The sequence below is a fragment of the Phacochoerus africanus genome, chromosome 5 (genome assembly GCF_016906955.1).
Source record: "Phacochoerus africanus isolate WHEZ1 chromosome 5, ROS_Pafr_v1, whole genome shotgun sequence".
NCBI lineage: Eukaryota > Metazoa > Chordata > Mammalia > Artiodactyla > Suidae > Phacochoerus > Phacochoerus africanus.
Genome location: NC_062548.1, coordinates 64,475,979 through 64,502,806, shown reverse-complemented (window position 1 = coordinate 64,502,806; position 26,828 = coordinate 64,475,979). Strand labels below are relative to the sequence as shown.

General features: G+C 36.9%; 1 protein-coding gene across 1 annotated transcript in view; it reads left to right on the top strand.

Annotated features, from left to right (window-relative positions):
* Positions 1 to 26,828, top strand: part of DNAH6 (dynein axonemal heavy chain 6) — a 258,349-nt gene that overhangs the window by 29,679 nt on the left and 201,842 nt on the right. The window contains exons 5-11 of the mRNA XM_047781653.1: positions 2,454 to 2,721; positions 11,246 to 11,380; positions 11,468 to 11,588; positions 12,705 to 12,822; positions 14,107 to 14,275; positions 16,960 to 17,076; positions 21,197 to 21,397. Of these exons, the coding sequence (XP_047637609.1) occupies positions 2,454 to 2,721; positions 11,246 to 11,380; positions 11,468 to 11,588; positions 12,705 to 12,822; positions 14,107 to 14,275; positions 16,960 to 17,076; positions 21,197 to 21,397 (1,129 nt within the window). The remainder of the gene's footprint in view (positions 1 to 2,453; positions 2,722 to 11,245; positions 11,381 to 11,467; positions 11,589 to 12,704; positions 12,823 to 14,106; positions 14,276 to 16,959; positions 17,077 to 21,196; positions 21,398 to 26,828) is intronic.

Sequence of the window (26,828 nt, the reverse complement as noted above, 5' to 3'; positions counted from 1 at the left end):
AATAAAGTTCAGTAGTTACAAACATTACTTTGTAACAGAATCATGCAGGGAACTTGTTAAATTAGTCTTGAGTCCCATACATAGAGATTTTGATTCTGTGTTGGACACAAATCTAGATTCTTAACCACCCCAAGTGACTCTTTCAAAAAGACCGGTGTGTTTGCTTGTCCTCTTGCAGAGTTGAGACATGTGGTGGAGGAAAAGGCTTAGGGGGTTGAGAATGAGAATCTTGAATAGGGAGGAAAATGTAGATTAAAAGGATTTCTTAGGGGCACTTAACACCAATAAGTTAAAATTCAGTATCTTGGACCACACCTGCTGTTTTCTAGAAGGGCCTTTAATAGCACATAGACCTCCATAGGGTGACGCTTATAGACATATGCCAGGGCCCTGGTGAATTTGTTCTTGTTTTTAGGTTGTCTTGATGATTGATATTCATGAAACATCTGAAGTTGATTACACTTTTGGAGACAAGTTGAAATTTCCCATTTTGAAGAGAATCACCTACAGAATGTCCTAATGATATCTTCAGCTGTTGACAAAGGAAAAAAAAGGAAAAACATTTTAAATGTTTTCTGTGTACCTCACCAGCAATATGTAATACCTGGCATTTTCCCAGATGATTCTGGTGTGAGTTAAACAGACAGAGTCAGATAGTGGCATTGGGCAGAGCTACGGAAGGGGAAGTTCTGCTAGAGCACGGAACTGGGAGGGTGACCTTCGACCTTCGAGGTTCACCCCCTCCTCAGCACCATCAGCCCCCACCTTGTGTGCTCCCTTGAACCTCTCTTGCTTTGATTTGCTCTCATTCTTGTCCTGTGTGTTCTCATTTCAACAGTATTTTTCCCACTTGGTGTTATTAAAACAAAAATAGAAATTAAAACCTAAAAATGATTTTTTTTGCCAGTGGTTTGTAGTTTTTTTTGATGAACAGAGGATTTTGTACCAGTTTCTTAAAAAACTTACGCATGTGTACGTAAGTTTGTTTTATAGACAACAGTTTCAGGAATTTCACAGATGGCCTGAGGGCTGTGCACTCCAGCTTCTGAATGTGGCGCTAAGGGCTGGAAGAGAAAATAGATGTGGGAAACAGCTGGTTTTTACGTGTTCCTGTCTAATTTTTGTACAGTAATTTTTAGAATGATCGTTATATAATATATATTATATGATTATAACAATTTTTGCATCGTTTTAATATAGAAACAGTTTGAGGTTTTGTTTTTGCACTTAAACTTTGTTGTCTTATTCTAACCTACCGTAGAATCTTCATAAATTTTACTCTGCTAAATTTCTAAATATATTTTAATAATTTTCCATATTCATATTTCACACTTGTTCTATTATTGAATATTTAAGCAGCATCCAGTATTTCAGTGTTATAGCTAAAATTGCAGAAAATATCTTTATGCCTGTAAGCAAGTTCCTATTTTAAGAAGTTTTAGAGAACCGGCCCTGTCTCTTCTCATTACTTCCCTCTCCTATTCTTGCTCCTATTTTTATCCCATTCTTGCTCTTCTTCTTTACTTGATCATTTTCTTGTTATAGATGAGGTTGATGAATACCCTTGATGACACTTGAAAGAGGGATGTCTTGAAATAAATAATTTCTCATTAACAATTACTTTGACATATGATAAATCAGATATTTTTAGCTTAATCTGGGTCTTGATTCTAATCATATCTAATTCATATTTCCTTGCTTTGATCTTTCTCATAATTCTGTCAATATTGGGTAATGTAAAACTCTTTCACACCATTATTATTGAATAGTTTCTAAAGGTCAATGATATAGAAAATAAGCTTATGATTACCTAGGAGAAAAGGGGAGGAGGGATAACTTAGTAGTTTGGGATTAGCAGATCCATACTACCATATATAAAATAAATAACCAGCAAAGGCCTACTGTATATCACAGGGAACTATACTCAATATTTTATAATAAACTATAAGTGAAAAGAATCTAAAAAAGATTGGATGTATATGTATGTATAACTGAATCACTTTTTTGAACAACTGAAACTAACACAACATTGTGAATCAACTATTCAATTAGAAGAAAAGAAAAAAAAATTTTAAATAAAAGAATTAGGTAGAACACACCCGGGGGAGAAAAAAGAGTCAGTGATAAATAAAAATTTATTTCTAGGTAGCTTTTGTATTGTGCTATTACATTTTAAAAATCAGTAATTAATTTGTTTTTATAAAAATCATGTAACTGAAATTATCAAGCATATTGCCAAGGTTGTGAAATCCTTAAGAGCTATAAGTCCAGTTATTGTTAAAAAAATAGCTCCCCTTTCACTTCTTGAGTAATTTACTCATTCTAAAAGTAAGTATTTGTTATGTTAGGATCTTAACAATATTTGTTTTCCAGAAATGTTTTATCTCTTTAAAACAAAAAATGCACTTGCTTAACTTTGTATTCACTTAACCCTAACTTTTATTTGTTCATAGGGTTGTAAATTATGAGAACATCAATAAGAATGACTACTATACTATTAGCAAAAAGGCAATAACACATATTTATAATGACGACATTGAATTTATCGAAATTGATCGATGGGAACAGGAATATCTGTATCACAGAGAACTCACCAAAATTCCCATATTTTCACTTTTCCGGAAGTGGAAGGCTTTTAACGTGTGGAAGAAGAATGTCCGCTCCAAAAAAATCAGCGGATGTCGAAAATCTTTACAGAAAAACCTGTTCATTGTTAATCATGTACGTATTTATTAATCATATTTTAAAAGAATTACAGAAAAACAAAATATTGGTATATACTGCTCTTGAAATAGAATATTTTGTCCTTTAAGAGAATTCACTGTTTTCATCCTGTTTGTCATTTGAGAGTCTGGCAGTCTAGTATGTTTCTGCCTTTTAACTAGGGTTGCAAAACATAAAAGTATAACAAAAGCATTGCATCCTTTGTTTGAAAGCAGCCTCTGAGGTTTGGATTCATGATGCCTTTTGTTGTTGATCAGGAAAGTTGTATATCCTTGGGAATAGAACCAGGCTAGCAACCCCTGCTCCTTCTCCTCATCCTTGAGACACTCTGGACTTTTTGGTCCAAAGTAATTTGGGGACTTGTTTTCACAGGCCAGTACCTCCCAGTGTATCATAGTTTTCCTCTACTGAGGATTCAGACAGTTGGGAAATTTTTAAATATTTGCATCAGAGGAGGGGATGATCATGGAAAAAAGAACCTCCTAGAGAGTATGTGGCCATATTTAAAATCTCTACCCACTCCTTGGATTTTGACTTGCAGTAGGGGTTTTCTTTTTTTTCTTTTTTTATTACTCAATGAATTTATTACATTTATAGTTGTACCATGGTCATCACAATCCAATTTTATAGGATTTCTATCCCACAACCCCAGTGCATCCCCCCCACCCCCCCACCTGTCTCCTTTAGAAACCATAACTTTTTCAAAGACTATGAGTCAGTATCTGTTCCGCAAAGAAGTTCATTGTGCCCTTTTTTCAGAAAGCATTTGATGTTGGTGTCTCACTGTATGGCTGACTTCACTTAGCATGATAATTTCTAGGTCCATCCATGTTGCTAAAAATGCCGGTATTTCGTTCCTTTTAATGGCTGAGTAATATTCCATCATGTATATGTACCGCATCTTCTTGATCCACTCCTCTGCCAATGGACATTTAGGTTGTTTCCATGTCTTGGCTATTGCAAAGAGTGCTGCAATGAACATCGGAGTACATGTGTCTTTGCGAGTCATGATTTTCTCTGGATAGATGCTCAGGAGTGGGATTGCTGGATCAAATGGTAGTTCTATATTTAGTTTTCTGAGGCATCTCCATACTGCTTTCCACAGTGGTTGCACCAATTTACAATCCCACCAACAGTGTAGGAAGGTTCTTTTTTCTCCACACCCTCTCCAGCAATTATTGTTTGTAGACTTTTGGATGATGGCCATTCTGACTGGTGTAAGGTGGTACCTCAGAGTGGTTTTGATTCTCATTTCTCTAATAATGAGTGATGTTGAACATCTTTTCATGTGTTTTTTGGCCATCTGTATGTCTTTGGAGAATTGTCTGTTTAGATCTTCTGCTCATTTTTCGATGGGGTTGTTTGTTTTTTTTGGTATGGAGCTACAGAAGTTGTTTATAAATTTTGAAGATGAATCCCTTGTCACTTGAATCATTTGCAAAGATTTTCTCCCATTCTGTGGGTTGTCTTTTCGTTTTGTTTAAGGTTTCCTTTGCTGTGCAGAAACTTTGAAGTTTGATTAGATCCCATTTGTTATTTTTGTTTTTATTGTCAATACTCTAAGAGGTGGATCTGAGAAGATGTTGCTGTCGTTTGTGTCGGCGAATGTTTGGCCTACGTTTTCCTCTAAGAGTTTTATAGTGTCTGGTCTTATATGTAGGTCTTTAATCCATTTGGAGTTGATTTTTGTGTATGGTGTTAGGGAGTGTTCTAATTTCATTCTTTTCCATGTGGCTGTCCATTTTTCCCAGCACCACTTATTGAACAAGCTGTCCTTTCTCCATTGTATATTCTTGCCTCCTTTGTCATAGATTAGTTGGCTGTAGGGCAGTAGGGGTTTTCTGCTTGGCCCCTGGAAATGAACCATAGCCACCATTACTGTCGGGCTTGGCATCCTCAGCTGTCTATTTTGTGGCACTGAGTCACCACCCTCTCAAATCAGAAGCCTCAAGTTTGCTTTTTACTTTGCATATGATAATCTGAAAGATCATTATCAAGACATCAGTCATACAATAAAGGAACTTTAAAGGAATAGGGCTAACATAGATACTGGTGCAAAACAGATAAGAAGTACCACTTCAGGTCCACCATCCCACCAAGCACTCTGAGTTGGGGGAAATAATCTAATCTTTCTTGACATCAAACTGAACCCCTAGACCTCTGATTTCATTAAAGATCTATCAATCAATCAATGAACCACATCTTGGACACTATCCATTTCATAAATTTACTACTAGGAATATAGTCTGCATTCATCTCTAAAATTACCTCTATCAATCCTTAAGGCTTGTGCTCTTTTTTTATGTGCTAAAGTTGTCATTCTCTCTGCCTGCCATTCCTACCAATAGTGCTTTGGCCTTGGTAATATCTTCTCTTTAATGTAGCCCTTGCAGAATAGAAATCTGTTTTAATCTTAGACTGATGAAACTAAAAGACCCATTGTGTTGGTTTAAATATCTATTAGATGTTGTCATTACCCACACACTTAACACTAGTTTTATATTTACAAGGAGCTAATTGGGGGACTGATTCTTTTAGACCATGTTGAAGGGATAAATGTGGAGCTATCCTTGGGATTTTTCTTATGATTATTTTTAGTAAGCAATCTTACTGACATCTGTGCCCACGTTTCCTTATAACGACTTCATTGAAACATAATTCATGTACCATCCAATTCATTCATTTTAAGTGTACACTTCACTGCTTTAAAAATATTCACAGAATTGGAGTTCCTGTCATGGCTCAGCAGTTAATAACCCAACTAGCATCCATGAGGATGTGGGTGTAATCCCTGGCCTCAGTGTTTGCCGAGAGCTGTGGTGTAGGTTGCAGATGTGGCTCGGATCTGGCATTGCTGTGGCTCTGGCGTAGGCCGTGGCTATAGCTCTGACTGGACCCCTAGCCTGGAAACCTCCATATGCTGTGGGTGTGACCCTAAAAAGACAAAAAAAATTTCACAGAATTTATCCATCACCACAGTCTATTTTAGAATATTCCCACTACCCCAAAAAAGAGTGGTTAGTATCACTGACCATTTCTCCCCAACCCCATCCCAGCTCTAGACAACCACCAATCTACTTTATCTCTCTCTTGATTTGCCTACTTTGTATATTTCATATAAATGGACCCATACAGTATGTGGTCCTTTGTGACTGACATTTTTTTTACTTAGCATAATGTTTTCAAGGACTATCTACATTGTAGCATAGCATTTCTTTTTATTGGCAAATAATATTTCATTGTATGGATATAGATGTTTTATTTATCCATCCATTGATGTATGTTTGGGTTCTTCTGCTTTTTGGGTATTATGAGTAATGCAATGAACATTTATATACGTTTTAATCTATACACATATTTTTACTTCTCTTGGGTGCTTACCTAGGAGTGGAATTGCTGTATCCTCAGTAATTATTTTTCACCTTTTGAGGACTTATAAAACTGTTTTCCAAAGCTACTGCACAATTTTACATTACCACCAACAGTGTATGAGGGCTTCAATTTCTCTATATTCTCACATCTACTTTTTTAATTATAGCCATTGTTATTGGTTGTGAAGTGATATCTCATTGTGGTTTTGATTTATATTACCCTGATGGCTAATGTTGGTGAACATCTTTTCGTGTGCCTTTTGGCCATTTGTATATCTTATTTGGAGAACTATCTGTTCAGATACTTTGCTCATTTTTAGTTGAGTTACCTGTATTTTACTATGGAGTTATAAGAGTTCTTTATGTGTTCTGGATACAAGTCCCTTATCAGCAAAACTTTTCTCCCAATTTATAGGTTGTCTTTTCCCTTTCTTGATGGTATCTCTCCTTTGAAGCACAAAAGTTCTTAATTCTGATAATGTTCATATTATCCTTTTTTTTTTTTTCTTTTGCTGCTTGTACTTTTGATATTTTATCTAAAAACCTGTCGCTTCATCTCAGGTCATGAAGATATTCCCCTATATTTTCTCCTAATAGTTTTACAGCTTTAACTTTTACATTTAGGTCTTTGATACATCTTGAGTAATTTTTGCTGATGGCATGATGTCAGCTTCACCTTTATTCTTTTACATGTGGCTATTCACATGGCCCGGCACCTTTTGTTGCAAAAACTCTTTCCCCTTTGTCTTGGCACCCTTGTCAGCAATTGCCTATAAATGTGAGGATTTCTGAACTCTCAGTTTTTTTAATCGATCTGTATCCATCCTTATGTCAGTACCATGCTGTTTTGAATACAGCAGTTTTGTAGTAAATTTTGAAATTAGGAAGTGTGATCGCCTGGGGCCTCTTGAATTTCCACGTGGATTTTAAGATCAGCTTATCAATTTCTGCAGAGAAACCAGTTGGAATTTTGATAGGGATTGTTTTAAATCTGTAGATAAATTTAAAAAGTATTGCCATTTTAACAGCATTAATTTTTCTGGTCTGTGTACATACAGTGCTTTTCCATTTATTTGGGTTTTCTTCAACTTCTTTTAACAATGTTTTGTAGTTTTCAGAGCATATATTTTTACATTTCTTTTGTTAAATTTCTTCCTAAATATTTTATTCTTTTTGATACCCTTGTAAATGGAATTGTTTTCTTCAATTTCATTTTGGATTTTTCATTTTCAATATATATAGAATATATATAGAAGTTATATGTATAAATATATATGGTGTGTGTGTGTGTTTGTATAATATATTTTCTATGTAGCAATAGAGTTGATTTTTTTTTTTATTGAGCCTGTATGTATGTATGGTGAAGAAATGATGTTATGAAGAAGTTGCTTTCTATTCTGGTTTGTTGACTCTTTTTATCATAAAGCCAGGCTGATTCTGTCAAATGGTTTTTTCTATATCTGTTGAGATTATCATGCAGTTTTTGCCCTTTATTCTATTGGTATGATTTATTACAATGATTGATTTTCAGATATAAAACCAACCTTTTATCCTTAAGATAAATCATTTGATCCTGGTGTATAAGCCTTTTTACACATTGCTATATTTGGTTTACTGGTGTTTGGTTGAAGATATTTGCATATATATTCACAAGGAAGATGATTTACATTTTCCGCCTTGTGATATGTTGGTCTGGTTTGGGTATCAGGTTAATACTGGCTTTATAGGTTGAGTGGGAAATATTTCTTTTTCTTCTGTTTTTTGAAAATGTCTATGAAGAATTGGTATTTCATAGATTTATGAAACTTTCTCTACTTATGAAGGATATACCTTTTGCTATAGTCCTTTCTCTACTGGGTCAGAAATGTACATGAGAACACTTGAGCCCAGAGCCTCAGGCTGGGCCATGACCTTCATCTCCAGTGGGTTCTCTAAGAGCCACATTTCACAGATCACTCAAATGTTCTGGCAACTCAAGTTAGGGCACATTAAAGGCAGTGCCATGGTGAAGGAGAGATCAGTAAACCCAAAGTGTTCTTGCATTCCAACCAACATTGTGCTGAGCTCAGCATGACCCTGATTTTCTTAGACGTATAGCAAATGCCACTCTTCTGCACTTTGCTCCAAAGTCTCTAATTTTCTCTTTGACTCTCACCCAATGACCAACCCCCAGATTAGTAACAATGATTTCCCACCTCTGAATAATTATACTCATTTCAATACAACTGGCAAAAACTCAGTTTGAAATGAGCTTCAACAACAACAAGAAACAAAACTCCTATCATAAGGAAGTTCAAGAGGTAAAAATATGTTTATGGATGGCCGAATTCAGAAATTCAAATGATATTTTGTCATCTTTACTTTTTCCTCTTTCCCTCCATCTTTCAGTTCCATATTTCTCTTGGTACCAACTGAGTTGCAAGCAACTGAGTTGCAGCTCTAGTTACAGCTGGTTCTTTCAGTGAAAGAGAGAACCTCTTACTGGAGATTCTGGAGATTGATTGCCTCGGCTTGATCATGTGCCCAATCCTGAATGAATCCCCGCACAGCCAGGAGTACTCTAATACGCCCGTTCTGGATATGTGCCTATTCCTCATTCCTGTGATGGGGAAAATGAGGGGCCAGCCTTATCAAAACCAAAGGGTAATGAGTTTCCCAAAAGAAAGAAGAATTCTACTACCAGGAAAATTGGAGTTATATCAGGGAAAATATCCTGAGCAAATTAATTAATTTTTTATTGAGGTATTGTTGGCATATAATTTTACATAAATCTCAGGTGTACAACATAGTGACTCACAATTTTTAAAGGTTATATTCCATTTTTAGTTATTATATGATATTAAACTAATGCTAATTCTTATCACCTTCAATGGGCATTCTTGTTATACCAGCCCAAGAATGAATCACCTAACCCAAATTCTATCTGAAATTTGCTAACAACAGAAACAATGATGAGGGGGAAAAAGAGAAAAACACAAACACCTACAGTGTGTTATATCCACAACAGCTTTCACATCTATCCTTTATGCTGACAGCCAGATATTTAGATTAAGGCAAAGTAATTTCTTAGATTATATATTTTTTTCTTCTCCAAGATTCCCACTGTCAAGCTCTCACTTTTTGGCAGACCATTAATACCAGTTCACCTGCACCCTAGCTGTTTATCCCTTTACTAATAGAATTCATATTTTTGGCTCAAGGAATTTCTCTCTAGAATACACTGGACTTTCTTGCTTTCACTGCCCAATTTCTATTACATTCTCATTCCTACTCCTGTACTCATTTTAGTTTATTTAGCATCTTATTTCATGGATTTAGCCTCTAAACTTCTGCTTCTTTTTTAAATTGAAGAATAGTTGATTTATAGTATTATATTTTTTGTTTCTCTTTTATCATGAAAATTCCTCCACGAGATGAGTCTTAAGGGCTCTCTGACTTCCTAGGTGTTTTCTCAAATAAATCCTTTCATTGAGGACTCTTCTAAGTATAACTTCCCTTTATTTGTACTTAGAATACATAATTAAAGCACTATTTCATGATGGTCCAAATGACTATTATTTGTCCTGTTTTGGAAACTCATAGGAAAGCTCAGGATTGTGCTGTGTATAGCATTTAAACCAGTGTCACATACCTACAAATAAATTAAAGCCGTATATATATGCATATAATTATATGTGTGTGTGTATATATGCATATAATTATAGGTATGTATTTATATAGATGTAATTTATATATATTACATCTATATAATGCTTCTCCTTTGATTACATTAGGAAAAATGAAGGTGAATGACCTTGAAACCTTGAAATAATCTTGGAACATGTGCCTTCAAAGACAGCAGCCTAGAACTTGATTATGATGGTAGCATGGAAAAAAATCAGGTTGATATTGCGTGGAATGATTCCACAAATACTTCCACTCATTCTCCCAGCCCACAATGCAAGATAGATTCTTGAGAGTGACTGAATTTTCTTTTCAGCAACTTGTTACCCACTGAAATTTTAAAGTTAACTTTGTCCTTGTTATATATCATATTATAGCCTTTTAGATCAATAGTTGGGCCCCTCCCTTATCATGACTGGACATTGTAAAGTCCTAAAGTAACACTAAGTATTTTGCAGTGGCTATTAGCATAACCTAATCAAATTTAAGATATTGTCCGGTCCTCCATTACTTGCCCTCAGTTTCATAGCTAAAAGACATATATTCAAATGAAAAGAAAGGCATTCAAACTCATTAAATCTGATAATTCAAAGAATACTTTCAGAGAAAAATTTCGGACATGTCCCCTTTTAATGTATGCACTTTGTAGTTAGAACTGACATTAACATATGGAGATTTTTTTTTCCTTAATTACTTTTTTTTCAGATTCAATTGATTTTTATTATAATTATGTTTAAATTTTTAGAACTCGTTGGTTTATGTGCACATATACACATACATACACACCTGTATAATTTATATTATAGATATGCTATTCATGCTATATATGTAATTGAGAAATAAATTTTTGTTAATAATGGCAAAATAATCCATTTGCCTTGGAGAAATCAGAAATCTGTCCCTTTTTTCCTTACCTGAACACCAGAAAGTATTTATTGCCTTTATTGTTTTGCCCTGGTTCACTTTTGTCTCACAGAATATGCATTTTCAGTGGTTTTTTTTTTTTTGCAGTTTTATATTTTGAGTTTTTACTTTTAATTTTTATTTTTTTAATTTATTTTTTATTGTTACTTCCCCCAGCACACTTTTCTTTTCCCACTGTACAGCATGGGGACCCAGTTACACATACATGTGTACATAATTTTTTCTCCCATTGTCATGCTGCGTTGTAAGTATCTAAAGATCTCATTATTAATCCATTCCAAAAGCAATAGTTTGCATCCATTAACCCCAAGCTCCCAGTTCCTTCCACTCCCTTCCTCTCCCCCTGGACAACCACAATCTGTTCTCCAAGTCCATGATTTTTTTTCTGTGGAAAGGCTCATTTGTGCTGTATATTAGATATCAGATATGAGTGATATCATATGGTATTTGTTTTTTTCTTTCTGACTTACCATCCTTGCTTTCCAAGTATTTTTGTACTTTTAAGGGGCAGGTTTTTTTATTTTCTTTTTACTAAATCGTGATAAATTTCTATTTTCATTCAGTATTTACGACCAGCTCTTCTTAAAATAAATGAACTGTGTTATCAGTTGAGTTTCATGGGACTTTGTTGTATTGAAAAATGTCACACCTACACCCTGCACGAATTTAAAGTTGCACAAGTCATCCGGCTAGAAGAGGTGAGGAATTTTGTCTGTAAGTTTCATGATCTTTTTCCTGTCATTGAAACTTTGGTACCGTTAACCTACATATTCATCAATGTCTAGGTGACAGAGCGCCTAGAAGAATTTCGAAATGAAGCAAAGGATGTGGTCAGGAAGGCTTGTCGGGTTGCCCTGCGTGCTGCTGGATTTGTTCCTGATGACTGTGTATACGAACCCGTTGAGGGTAGGAAGGGGTTTGAAAGAACGTCAGTAGATCAAAAGTGGTGACTTTCTGAAATATTAACTCGTTTTCATTCTTCCACTTTTCTTTTTCTTTCTTTCTTTTCGTTTCTTTTTTTCTGGCCACACTTGCAGCATATAGATGTTCCCAGGCTAGGGGTCAAATCCAAGCCACAGCTGCCAGCCTACACCACAGCCACAGCAATATAGGATCCAAGCCTCATCTGCCCACTACAGCACAGCTCACAACACCAGATACTTAACCCATTGAGCGAGGCCAGGGAGCGAACCTCTGTCCTCATGGATAATAGTCGGGTTCATAACCCACTGAGCCACAATGAGAACTCCCCATTCCACTTTTCTTAAGCTTAAATAATAACATAATAATGCTATTTTTCAGTTCTCCCGAACTTTGCTAGATAGATTATAACTTTGATGTGTATTGTAGAGGAGGGGGAAAACAGTGAATACTGCATCTTCCTTATGTAATCCCTGCTTGTGTATAATAGTATTTCTAAACTGGTTACAGAACCTTTGTTGCATAAGCATTTTATAATGGACTCAGGGCCTCTCTGCTTAAACTTATATCTAGCCTACTAGTAGTGACACTAGGTTTGTTAAAATTAAGGGACTGGATGGATCTCAGGATTGACCCCAGCTGGCAGGGACTCTGAAGTCAAATAAGGAGGGTGAAGATGTTTCTAGAAAGAGCAGGCATGGGACAGAGATCAGATCCTGCTAAGGAGGATGTTGAATGTTTTGTTGGGTTGAAATCCTTTGATGTGGAATTCTTTTGCATAACTGGCCTGTTTCCTGAAGTTTGAAATATCTCATGAACCAAAGCATTGTGTCATTTTTGAATTTTTGGTTTGTTGTTGTCCTTGGGGGGGTTTTTTGTTTGTTTCTTTTTGGTCATGCCTATGGCATGTGGAAATTCCTGGGCCAGGGATCAAACCCATGCCACAGCAGTGACCCAAGCCACCATAGTAACAGTACTGGATCCTTAACCACTAGGCCACCAGGGAACTCCATTTTTGAATTTTACTTGTCTCAATCCATATTAAAAGAAATGGAATTTTCACACAAAAGTTCTTGTTGTTGTGTCTTCTGTTGTTCTTAGGTCATTTAAAAAGGCCAGAAAGCGGAAGTTTCATTGAGTTGCCTACTTCTGGAGACTCTGAGAAAATGACATACACAGAGCAGGCCAGCAAAAGGCACCACTGCATGAGGCTGACATGGTGAATAGTTATTCTTTCTTTCAAGAAAAACCAGAGCATCCATCCATTTCAAGTTTCCTTCATCACAGGATTCTCTAATATTGATAAGGGGTTCGGGGGACACAGTAACCTGAACATAGGCTCCAGAAGTGCAGCCTTCCAGCTGCCACCCAGCAAAGCAGCCAAAGAGAATGGAGGTTATTTCCAAGGCCAAGAGCTCCTCTTTGATCGCTAAGGCTTGGTTTCTTCTAGCCCAGCCGGGAGCATGGGACAGGCTGCAGTAAGGAGAAGCCATGCACACAGAGATTGGTTGGCTTTCTCAAGTGGAACTGGAGGGCACACTCCACCTATCTTGTCCCTAAAGAAATACAGGCAATTGCGTGGTCACACAAAATTCCACCTGCTTCCTGAGGCGGGTTTGCAACCAGGAGGCAAGGGAAGAAAGGCTGCTTTCCAGGACCTTACCAGGACCCTCCATCTGCTTGCCCAGCAGGAATCTTGCCTTTGTCCCAGGGTTTGGATTTTGCATCATCCTAAAACCTTATCGCTGCAAACACCTCTTGCAAGCAAAATCACCAAACGTTGTCTGAAAAGTTGTGTGCAGCACTTTAAAACACTGATGACTCTTACTCTGTGCTCACTAACTTAGTCCATTTTTTACAGCTATTTGACAAGTCTTAATTGTGCCCTGGTTTATAGGTGAATAATCTGACAATCACGTCTGTATTGCAACAGAAGGCAGCGAAGCAGTCCTTGAGGCCCCCATCAGAGACTAGAGGCCCCCTGGACTCCACTTAAGCCAAATAAAACATTATTCCAAATGCCACGCTGACTCAGTCTGCATTCTAAGCTTTCAAGCAAGGAAATATAAAATTCTTATCTTTGGGTTAGCAATTGCCATCAAACAGCATTTATTCAATAGCAAAGATTTCATTACCATTAGAATGTAAGTCACAGATGTTGTATATTTACTGATTTCTTCTTTAAAGCATCTTAAAAAATAAGGCCCTTTCAGCTAGATGAGCTGTGTGCTTTCTTCATAACAACTATATTGCTCATTAAATATCCTATTGAATGGTTAGAATACCTAGCTAACTTGATGCTATTTATTGTGTATGTTTGTGTTTTAAAATGAAGAATGTCTTAAGAACAATCCTTCTGGACAATAAGTATCTGATATTGTAATGTAAATGGAAAGTCAAAGAGAAATTATGATATTTTAAAATGTAAATACATTCTTTAGAGTCACTTTCAAATACATGTAGTTAGTATAGAAAAGTGAAGCTGTATTTTTTTCTTTTCAAGCTTTATCCGCCTAAATGACTATCTAATTGAGAACACCATGCACGTCCTAACAGTAAACTCTGCCAGCTCTCTTTTGAATCATCTCACTGACAAGCTAAAACGAACACCTTCAGCAGATGTCATTCAGAAATGGATTACAGAAGAGAAGCCTGAAGTCACTGATAAAAAGGTACATTCAGACACAATTAAGAAAATTCATTGGTCCGCGTTTTTTGAGGGGTGCTTATTGTGCACTATGAATTATACTACTTTTCTGTGTGCTGGAAAAAATAGGAGAAGTGCTTAGAGGATTTCACAGTATAATCAGCGTCTACTACACACATGTGAAATGGCAGAGTGAAAATCAGCATCTCAGCAAGCATCTAATGGCAGAGAAAGCATCCACTATGGTGAAGTTTGCAGTCTCTCTCATGGGCGTTTGCTAAAGTTTCCTCCTATATTCATTTAACAAATATTCATTAAGTATCTACTATGTATCAAGCCTTGTGCTGGGTGTTGGCTATGTAGTGATGAAAATCATAGCAAGTACTTACCCCCAAGAAGCTTTTCATTTAGAAGGCATCTTTGTTGTGAAGTGGCAGAGGGAAGCAGGAAAAGTGGTACAAATGAAAGAGATAAACAATGGTTTAGAGGTGAGAGGAAGCAAATCATGGATGCAAATCACTGTGCTTTCAGCGGATGACCTCTTGGGAGGATGTTTATCTTAGAAACACAGCATAATTTGAGATGTTTGACTATTACATTCAGAAAGGATAAGCAGTGAGGTCCTACTGTACAGCACAGAGAACTATTTTCAGTCTCTTGGGAGAGAACATGATGGAAGAGAGTATGAGAAAAAGAATGTGCATATATATATATGTGTGTGTGTATGTATATATATATATACGTGTGTGTGTGTATATATATATATATGCGCGTGTGTATACACAACTATACTCTAATAAAATGCGTATATATATGAAATGCGTATATATATAAAATGTGTATATATATATGCGTGTGTGTATACACAACTATAATAAAAATAAAACAAAAAATTTTTTAAATTGAGATGTTTGAGATGAAATAGTATGAATTTGACTGTGCATTTCAGCAAAGCTAAGAGAGAAAACATTTAATCTTATGTCGCAATAGGCTTTCCCTTGGCTCCATCCTGGATAATAGCTTCAAGCCAGACATCTAAAAGCATAGCAAAACATGCTGACCTTGTTTCATCAAGCTTCCTACCTCCACATCTCAACTTCCCCCAGGAAACCCAGCTATGCAGTTTTAAGGCCTGATGCTCTTTGCCATAGTTTTCCTTTTCTCCAGAAGTTGGATTTTAGCCGAATACTCTTTTTCATTATGTCCTCTCTTCCTCTATTCTCAATGCCTAATTTCACTAAATACTCCCACATTTTGAATGTAACACATTTTTCTAATTATAAAGGTAATGTCTGCAAAATGCAGAAAATTTGAAAAACACAGAAGGAAAAGCATGCTCTGCTGTACCAGGAGAACTACTTCTAAGGAGAAAAGGGGAATCCTGCTTTACTTGCTGCTTTATCACCTGGTCTTTCCACTTAGCACAATGTTTTGTGAAAAATCTCCTGAGTCAATATGTGTTGCTTCCACATAACATTCGCACATGGAAATGTATTATAAATCTTATACATAATTTGCTATTATCGATCACTTTCTCACTACTCCAAATCATGCTACAAAGAACATCCTTGTCTATATATTTTTTCACACATCTCTGATTTTTCCTCTTAGAAGAGATTCTTTGATGTGGAATTGTTGGGTCAGGAATATGCTTACTCGTTAAGGCTTTTGAAAATGATGCATAACTTTCCAGAAAATTTTGTGTCAATTTACAACCTTCCTAGCAATGTTTGAGAGTAAGCTTTGGCTACCTGCACACTATATATTGTCATTCATTTTAATCTTTGTCAAGCCGATGGATGTAAACTAATATATCACTGCTTTTAAAAGTTATATCCCTTTAAATGCCACCCAGTACAGGGATAAAAGTATAGGTCTCAAGGTCAGAAAGACCTGAGTGTGAATTCTGGGCTGCCACTTACGAAACAGTGTGTCCTCTATGAAATGTCTTACCTTCTCAAGATCCTATTTTTCTTATGGGAGCAATAATGATACCTATTACATATAGTTGGTGTGGATTTATGTGAATACCTGACACTGGCTGGTGCACAGTAAATACTCGATAAATGTTACTAAATAAACCATCTTGAGGAAGAGAAGAAGGAAGAGGTCGATTAATATTTCCTTGTAAGGAATGCCCACCGTGGCGCAGTGGGTTAAGAATCCGACTGCTGCAGCTCAGGTTGTTGCAGAGGCACGGGTTCAATCCCCAGCCTGGTACAGTGGGTTAAAGGATCTGGTGTTGCCACAGCTGTGGCATAAGTTACAACTGCAGATCAATTTCCTTTTAAAAAATGTCAGATTATGCCCCCTGATGCCCCATTTTTCTCTTTATTTCCATTTGATATCAACTCATGTTATTAGTGTATATTTCTATTGACTATATGTCAAGTACCTTTATATTTCAATATTATCAACCTTCTGTCTGCCATATACATTACTGATAGATTTTTCTGGTTTCCTCTTTGCCTTTGCACTGTGATGACAGTGTTTTCACAAGGAGTGAAGTTTTACGCTATTGTGCAGTCTTTCCATATTTGCCTTTATCCTTTAATGTCTATGGTAATATTCTTTGAAAGACATGCCAATATTATAAGATGAACTAATTGCATAAGCTTAAGTGTCTGTGCCTTTTGTAATACAGAGAGGGTTTTTATTTTACACCTTGGTGCTTATATCTTGGTAACACTGTAAATGTGCTCATTTCAGGGGGCCCCCATGATGGAGAAGCAGGAAGAAGATGAGTCTCTCACCCCCATGTTCCTCACAGAACTGATTTTGACCGTGCAGTCACTGCTCTTTGAGCCTTCTTTGGAAGACTTTCTGGTATGTGTTACCTCCTATAACATCCAGGTATAAATACCTTTTTAGAAAATGAAGAGGCTGTTCTGCCGTCAAATGATTGGCAGGATCGCTGGCGTCATGTCTCCAAAATGATCATAAGAAAAAGAGAAATCATTGTTCTGTGCACAGCATGATGTCTATATAAAAAGTATCAGAAAGGTTAGCATGTTTTCTTCAACTTGAGGCAGTTTAGGGGCTTGGTTGGGCACACCACCAAGAGAACATAATCTATAGAAAATTGAGTGTAGTCTGTATGTGTGTGTGCGCGTGTGTGTGTACGTTCCCTTTCTTATGTTGTCTTCCATCACGTTCTGTCCCAAGAGACTGGATATAGTTTCCTGTGCTGTACAGCAGGACCTCATTGCTTATCCATTCTACATGTAACAGCTTGCATCTACCAATCCCGAACTCCCAGTCCATCCTGCTCCCTCCCCCTCACCTTGGCAACCACAAGTCTGTTCTCTGTGTCTGTGAGTCTGTTTCTGTTCTATAGATAGGTACTTTGTATCATATTTTAGATTCCACATATAAGTGATATAATATTGCATTTGTCTTTCTCTTTCTGACTTACTTCACTTAGTATGAGAATCCAGTTGCATCTATGTTGCTGCAAATGATATTATTTTGTTTTTTTTTTGTAGCTGAGTAGAATTTCATCGATTATATGTATCATATCTACTTCCCACATTTTTAATTTCTACACATGAAGTTGTAGGCCAGGTGTGTTCATGTGTCCATATCACACATAACATTTTGTTTTCATGTAACCACAAAATTATCCCCTGGCAGTATAAACAGGACTGTCACTCATGAATTTCCTATTTTTTTCTTATTATTTTGGTCATTAGCCTTAACATATATTCCCATCTCATTGTTATAAACATACATATTCATACATACATATACATATAGAGCATGATCTAAAGGAAAATTATTTACCAAGTCTTGACATCTGACATTGTTCTTGCTTGAGTTGATTGTGGTTTCCTAATAAATTTTTCAGTTCTTTTCCTGTTCAGTTTGACAGACCTCCTGTTGCATGTGATTCTATTTATTGCTCCCACTCTGGAAATAGTCTCCCTCCTTGATTTCTCTTAGTTGTATTCCTGTGCCAACATTTTTCCATTTCATTCCTATATTTCAAGCCTCTTTTTTTGTCTGACCTTTGACTGTTGTGTTCCTGACGGGCTCACTCCTCCCCACCTTCTGGATGTTCTCCCTGGGTGCTCCTGTCTGAGAATTGGTCTAACTACCGCTTCTAGAATGGTGACTTTATGTATGTATTTCCATCAGTCCCTTCCTTCTAAGCTCCAGACTCAGAGTCATGTGGAAATTTTCAACTCACCAAAATGAATTAAAATGATCGACTTCTGCCCAAACTTACTCCTCCTTTCGTATCTCCTCTTCGATGAAAGACAGTATCCCGGTGCCCAAGCCAGCAATCTGGGAGTCATCCTAGATCCTTTCCTCTTTGAGACCAATCAGCAAGTCCTGTCTGTTGACCTTAGTTGTATCTCCCCTCCTCGGGAACCTCGTCCTCTCTCAGCGGGTCTGCTGTAGGAGTCTCTTCTGTCCTGCCCACCTCTCTTCCTTCTGATCCATTTTATATATTGCTCACTGCAAGATTATTTCATAGACCAATCTGTTCACATCACTTAAAATCAAATGTCTCAATTGCTGATAGTAGCATTTTCAAAGGATGCTCTCTAAGACATTGACATGGCTTTCTAGGAGAAAAGGGTTTGGGATGTGCACTTGCATATTAACAAATATGAAAAATCCTGTTTAGTAGATCCAGAGAAGAATTCTGTTTAACTTTGTTTTAACTTAAGGTTTCTCCCCAAATTTATCTGACCATAAGACCCTTTGAATTTAGGGTAGTCTCTGGTCACAATCTGGGGAATGTTGGACTCCAGGCTGACACTGGAAGCCAGCATCACTCACAAGGCCATTTGTAAGGGAGCTGACTGCATCGTGACTTCATTTCTCCAGACTGACATTTGTGCTCCAGCACCCAGACTGCCAACCCTGTTGGGCTTCTTACACTCAGTGACTTGCAAGAACTATACTCTTGTCTTGTGCACTTGACAAGCTCCTGCTCCTCAAGGAGTTCCCATCGTGGCGCAGTGGTTAACGTACCCGACTAGGAACCATGAGGTTGCGGGTTCGGTCCCTGCCCTTGCTCAGTGGGTTAACGATCTGGCGTTGCAGACGCGGCTTGGATCCCGCGTTGCTGTGGCTCTGGCGTAGGCCGGTGGCTACAGCTCCAATTAGACCCCTAGCCTGGGAACCTCCATATGCCGCAGAAGCGGCCCAAAGAAAGAGCAAAAAGACAAAAAAATTAAAAAAAAAAAAAAGACTCAACTCAAGAAATACTTTTTCTTTATATCCTTTAGATAGGTTTGTGTTTATTATGAATTATAAATCAATTCATTCTCATTGAAGAGAATGTGAAAAACACAGAAAAAAATTGTTAAAATCATCGGTAATCTCATATGCCAGAAATAGAAAATGACTTCTTAACATTTGTGTATATATATATATATATATATATATATATATATTTTTTTTTTTTTTTTTGTCCTTTTGTCTTTTCTAGGGCCGCACCCAGGGCACATGGAGGTTCCCAGGCTAGCGGTTGAATTGGAGCTGTAGCCGCTGACCTACGCCAGAGCCACAGCAACGCAGGATCTGAGCTATGTCTGCGACATAAACCACAGCTCACAGCAATGCCGGATCCTTAACCCACTGAACAAGGCCAGGGATTGAACCCACAACCTCATGGTTCCTAATCAGATTCATTAACCAATGAGCCACGGCAGGAACTCCGAGTATATGTTTTTTTTCAATCTTGTTTTAGTACATACTGATATACCCACACAACTAACTTAACATGAAATTTTATATATACATTTTTTTTTTCTTATTAGTGCTATACCTATGGCATATGGAAGTTCCCAGGCTAGGGGTCAAATTTGAGCTTCAACTGAGACCTACACCATAGCTGCAGCAATGCCAGGTCCAAGCCACATCTGCACCACAGCTTACAGCAATACCAGATCCTTAACCCACTGAATGAGGCCAGGGATCTAATCCAAATCCTCATGAATACTAGTCGGTTTATTAACCTGCTAAGCCACAACAGGAACTCCCTGTTCCTGAACTATACTTTTTTTTTTTGTCTTTTTGCTATTTCTTGGGCCGCTCCCACGGCATATGGAGGTTCCCAGGCTAGGGGTCTAATCGGAGCTGTAGCCACCGGCCTACGCCAGAGCCACAGCAACACAGGATCCAAGCCGCGTCTGCAACCTACACCACAGCTCACGGCAACGCCGGATCGTTAACCCACTGAGCAAGGGCAGGGACCGAACCCTCAACCTCATGGTTCCTAGTCGGGTACGTTAACCACTGCGCCACGACGGGAACTCCCCAAACTATACATTTTTAAAGTGGTATATTATATACCAGTTTTATCTTGCTCCTTTTTAAATTTTGTTTTATTTTTTGCTCCTTTTTTCAAACATTACAAGTTTTTCCCTATGTCATTAAATCAGTCTTTAGAGACATCATTTTGAAGAGATGCTAATTTTCAATCGTACAACTATATCATAACTTAACCAGTCTTCTATTGTTGAACAGTAAGATATTTCTCTGATTAGTTTTTATTATAAGTAATGCTGCGTGATTGCCCTTGCACCATGAAGCATTCTTACAAAGCTATTGTCTTATCTTAGGATAGATACCTAGAATGTAAATTACTGCTCAAAGAATATGAACTTTTAACTCACCCTTTAAACTTTCCCTGTTTCTCTTAGGCATTCTTCAGCCTTCCTTCTCTTAAGACTTTTCTGTGTTTTGTTCATATTTCAAATGAATGTACTATGTTCATCTTAATGTGTTACAATTTTTTGCTTATCAGCCTCTCTTAATTAGAAAACATATTTCCTGAAGATGGGCTGTGGTTTCTGGTTTGTCATGTACTCAGAATCAATAGTACCTGGCATGATTAAAGGAATTATTATTGATTTTAGCAATTTATAAAATTCAAAAATATAAGCATATATGTGTTTACATGTATGCTTATGCTTTTCTCTCTTAACAGGATGGTATTTCAGGTGCAATTAATCATTTCCAAAACACTGTGTTATCAGTTCCTAATCTTGTGCCTGATCCATACTTTGATGCTTTTACCAGTCCTTACATTAACAACAAACTAGAAGAAAAAACTTGTGGATTTGGACCAAGCTTATCAGCAGTATTTGATGATGATATGAATTTTCACACAATCATCTATCAAATAAAGGTACCTTTTCTTTTACTAAAACTATTTTCATAATATTTCCTATTTTTAAGAAACCGAGTAATATGTTTTCTTCCTGTCTTAAATTGAATGCTGCTTAATTTCTAAATGATAAAATATATTTTTTTAAGTCCTGGTGGATCAGAGCACTAACTATAGGAAAGAGACTTAAAAGTGCAAGCTATTTGAGATGGCATCACTTCTGGGTGGGGGGAATAAGGTTAAAAAGAAGAAGATGCATTAGGTGATGCAGAGGAAATCAAGCAACTGGTGAAAATTTATGGTCCTGTGAGAGAAAAGATAACCCCCAAACCAGAATACACCCCTCTCTGTCCCCACAACCAAAAAATAAAATAATCTTCACATTGCTACACTGACAAAAACAAAAAGCCCTTGAATTATAAATATTACAAATCACTCAAAATCCATTAGGTATTTCATTAAAATATATTAAATACATAAGAAGCTACTATAAGGAGAAAACAGAAAGTGAAAATTAAGACAGCTGATGAATATTCCTTCTCTTCCCTCCCCAAGCCATGAAACACAAGCTGTATTATAAACTAAATATCCTCAAACAAGCTTTGTATATGTGTAAAATACTATTGAATCAAAAATTCAATATAGAAATGGGATTTTTAAAATTATCTCAGAAACAAAGATTATGTGGTCCCAAGGGCAGATAGACTGAAATGAAAATTTAATGATTATAGAAAAAAAAAACAGGAAAAAAATAATGTGTACAAGAGAAATACAGGAAAAAACCAAATGAAAATAAGCCAGAGATATAAGTAAAAGGGTCAGAGAGGAGAAAATTGAAATAGAAAATAAGCAAGAAAAGGAGTTCCTGTTTGGGCCCAGCAGAAACAAATATGACTAGTAACCATGAGGATGCAGGTCCAATCCCTGGCCTTGCTCAGTGGGTTAAGGATCTGGCATTACCATGAGCTGTGGTGTAGGTAAAAGACACTGCTTGGATCCCACGTTGCTGTGGCTGTGGCATAGGCTGGCAGCTACAGCTCTGATTAGACCCCTAGCCTGGGAACCTCCATATGCCAAAGGTGCAGCCCTAAAAAGACAAAAAAAAAAAAGGCAAAGAAGAAATAACATACATATAATTGGAGTCTCTGAAGGAGAAAATAAAACAAGGGGTAGAACAAACATATAACTATGGTCCAAGAAAAGAAAATATGGATCTATATATTGAAAGGGTCTACAAAGTACCTTGGAAAGTTGACCAAGAACAATCAATTCTGAGATATATCCTCTTAAAACTATTAGCTTTTAAAGCTAAAGAAAAAAATCCCTCCAAATCTCAAAGCAAAAATGATCAAATAACTTGTAAAAATAAGAGAATTAGACCAGCACTAGATTTCTCAAAAACAGCATATAAAATAAGGCAACAATGGAAGAGCATTTTAAAGTGAAACATATGGGAAGAAAGGGTGAATTAAGAATTTTTATATAGCTAAGCCAGTCCCTCAGGTATCAAGGTTGTAGAAAAATAGTTTTTAAAAAGCAAGGGCCTAAGGAATTGGTTTTATCCAACCAAGAGATAACTGGACAGAAAGACTGATCTTCCTATTTCTGGTTGTACATGTAAGAAGCTTGGAAGTTGAAACTCCATCCTAACAAGTAAAAAGATGGCCTGGCAGAACAGACTATTCTTGGATCCATAACAGAGAAAAGAACACAGAAATACGACAGCCCTCAGTAGTGGAGAGACAGAGAAGTGAATACAGGGAGTCATGGCTCCTTAGAGCATGGACTCATGAGCAGAAATCACAGGGAGACCCAGTGCTAGGACAAGAAAACCCGAGCAGTAATTAATGATGCTAGGATTAAAAAAAATGGCATTATAATAGAAATGAAGAATGCCTTTGATGGGCTTTTTTAAAAATTAAAGTATAGTCAATTTTATTGTTATTTCCCCTAGACATTTTTTTTTCCCACTGTACAGCATGGGGACCCAGTTACACATATATGTATACATACTTTTTTCTCCCATTGTCATGCTCCATTGTAAGTATCTAGACATTATGCTAAATGAAATAAACTAGACAGTGGAAAAAAAAGTACAGTGGATTTACAATGTTCCTTCTGTTCCTGCTGTGCAGTAAAATGACCCAGCCACCCATATACACCCATTTTCCTGATGAGCTTTTTAGTAGACTGGACAAGGCTGAGAAAAGAGTCCCAGAATGTGTGTGTGTGTGTGTGTGTGTGTGTGTGTGTGAGAGAGAGAGAGAGAGAGAGAGAGAGAGAGAGAGAGAGAGACTGGGTCAGTTTGCCATATAGTAGAAAATTGACAGAACACTGTAAACCAACTATAATGGAAAAAAAATAAAAATCATTTAAAAAAAAAGAATCCCTAGCTGGAGGATCTATCAGTAGAGTCTTGAAAATCAAAAAGCAAAGAGAAGAAAGTATGGGTAAACAACAACAACAACAAAAAAAAAAAAAACTGACCATCCAAGGACTGTAGGACAACTTCAAAAGGTGTAACAGATGTGTAATGGGAATACTGTATGATTCTAGCTCTATGACATTCTGAAAAAAGTAAAACCATAGAGACAATAAAAAGAGCAGTGGTTGCCAGGAGGCTAGGATGGGGGAATGAAGAGATAAAACAAAGATATTTTTAGGACAGTGAACATACTCTTTATGATTCCACAAGGATGGATGTGTCATTATACATTTATCTAAACCCAAAGATTGTACAACACAAGAGTGAACCATAATGTAAACAGTGAACTTTGGGCAATTATGATGTGTGAATGTGGGTTCATCAATAGTAACAAATATACCAAGGGGAAAGGTAAGGGGTGTTGATAATGGGTGGAGGTGTGCATGTGTAGAAGCAGGGGGTGTATGGGAAGTATCTGCACTTTCAATTTTAGACCGGAAACTGTTCTAGAAAAATAAAGTCTTAATTTAAGAAAAAAAGATGATGAATATTGAGTATATTTAACTGTAGATTTATCTAAAACTAAAATATAGGCAGAGAAAAGATGAAAGACAATTTGTTAAAAGATGATTGTTCTAACGAAGCAGAAATAATGTAACTTTAAAAACAGAAAGGAGTTCCCATCGTGGCACAGGGGTTAACGAATCCGACTAGGAACCATAAGGTTGTGGGTTCAGTCCCTGGTCTTGCTCAGTGGGTTAAGGATCCAGCGTTGCTGTGAGCTGTGGTGTAGGTTGCGGATGTGGCTCAGATCCCACGTTGCTGTGGCTCTGGTGGCTACAGCTCTGATTCAACCCCTAGTCTGGGAACCTCCATATGCCATGGGAGCGGCCCTAAAAAAGACGAAAAGAAAACAAACAAATAAATAAAAAAAAAAACAGAAAGAGAAGTTAGAGAATAAGAAGAAAGTATAATGCATTTATTGATTGATTAGAGCTGTAAGTGGGAAGTAAAGAATATCAGTAAAGACCAGCAAATCAAATAATGAAAGATTAATAAGGGAACAAGTAAATAGTAAAGTATATATGTGAAATAGATATGCAGGAAATCTAAGAAGACCCTGAAAAATGAAAAGCTACTTGGGGTACTATTCTTGCCAAATATTAAATATAAACACTCTGTAACTAAGAGATTGTAATATTGGCACGTGCATAGCTATCAGACTCATGGAATAGAATTGAAGTCCAGAAATACATATAAGCAAATATGAAAACTTGTTAAATGAAAAACATGGTATCTCAAATCACTGAGACGTATTTGGACTTTTTTAACTTTTTTTTGTCTTTTTGCCTTTTTTTTTTCATCTTTTTATCTTTTTTATTTTTTTTTAGGGCCACACCTGTGGCATATGGAAGTTCCCAGGCCAGGAGTCCAATCGGAGCTGTTGCCGCCGGCCTACGCCAGAGTGATAGCAATCAATGCCAGATCTGAGCCGCATCTGAGACCTACACTACAGCTCACAGCAGTGCTGAATCCACAACCCACTGAGCGAGGCCAGGGATCAAACCCGAAACCTCATGGTTCCCAGTTGGATTCGATTCTTCTGCGCCATGGTGGGAACTCCATATTTAGACTTTTTCTTAAATTATGCTAGGACAACTGATTAGGCATTTGGATAAAGGTGAAGTTATGTACGCATCTCACAGTGTATGTAAGAAAAACTGGATCAAGGATCTAAAAGTAAAAATAAAAGTTCTAGGAGAAAACATGGGTGAATTCTATAATCTTGGTCATAAGAAAAGGTTATCTACCTAAACTCAAAATCCAGATACAATAATAGCCCAAGTGATAAATTTGAGTGTATAAAAATTTTTTTAATTTTGCAAAGCAAAAAAAAAAAAAAACAAACAAACAAAGTAAAAACCTGGAGTTCCTAATGTGGCTCAGCAGTAATGAACCTGACTAGTATCCATGAGGATGTGGGTTCAATCCCTGGCCTCACTCAGTGGGTTAAGGATCTGGCATTACTGTGCGCTGCAGTGTAGGTCACAGACATGGCTCGGATCCTGTGTTGCTGTGGCTATGGCGTAGGCCAGCAGCTGCAGCTCTGATTGGATCCCTAGCCTGGGAACTTCCATATGCCATGGTGTGACTCCTCCAACCAAAACAAAAACAAAGTAAAAACCCAATTATAAACTGGGAGGATCTATTTGCAATTTGTAAATCACATAAAGAGCTCTTACAGACAGGGAGAGGGCAGAGACCAAAACTAAGTAGAAAAAATGGCCAAAACAGAAAACTCACCAAAAACTAGCACCTAAACACATGGAAATATACTCTGCCTCACTTATAAGGTACATGCAATTGAAGTAAAATTGAGGTAACATTTCCCAACTCTTAGATTAGCAAAATTCAAAAGTATGACAACACATTTCTGTTTGGTAGTCTGTGGATAAACAAACCCTCTTCACACTGCACGTGTGGGAATGCAAATTATGGAGAATTTTACAAAAATGTAAAGGTCATGAAAGACAAAACGGGATTGAGAAATTTTTCCAGATTAAAGGACATCAAAGAGATATGACAAGATACATTACAAGATCCTGGGTAGAATAGTGGACCAGGCAAAAAAAAAAAAAAAGTTTTTTATTTTGCTATGAAAGACATTATTGGGACAAATGGCAAAATTTGTGTAAAGGTCTGTAATTAGATAATAATATTAAAGTCAGTGCTAATTTCCTGATTTAGGTCCGTATACTATGGTTATACTGGTGTTTATTAAATAAACCCTAAAATATTTAGGGATAAAAATGTCTTGTGCCTGCAACTTTCTTCCTAACGGTTCAGAGGTAAAATAATATACATGGAGAGAGAATGGTAAAGAAAATGTGATCTACTGTTAAAATGTAAGGAATTTCAGTGACAGATATATGGAATTTTTTTGTATTATTCTAGCAACTTTCCCGTGAGGTGTGAAAATCATATTTTGAACATATTGGTGGACCTTTCCATTTATAGGCCTTCCAT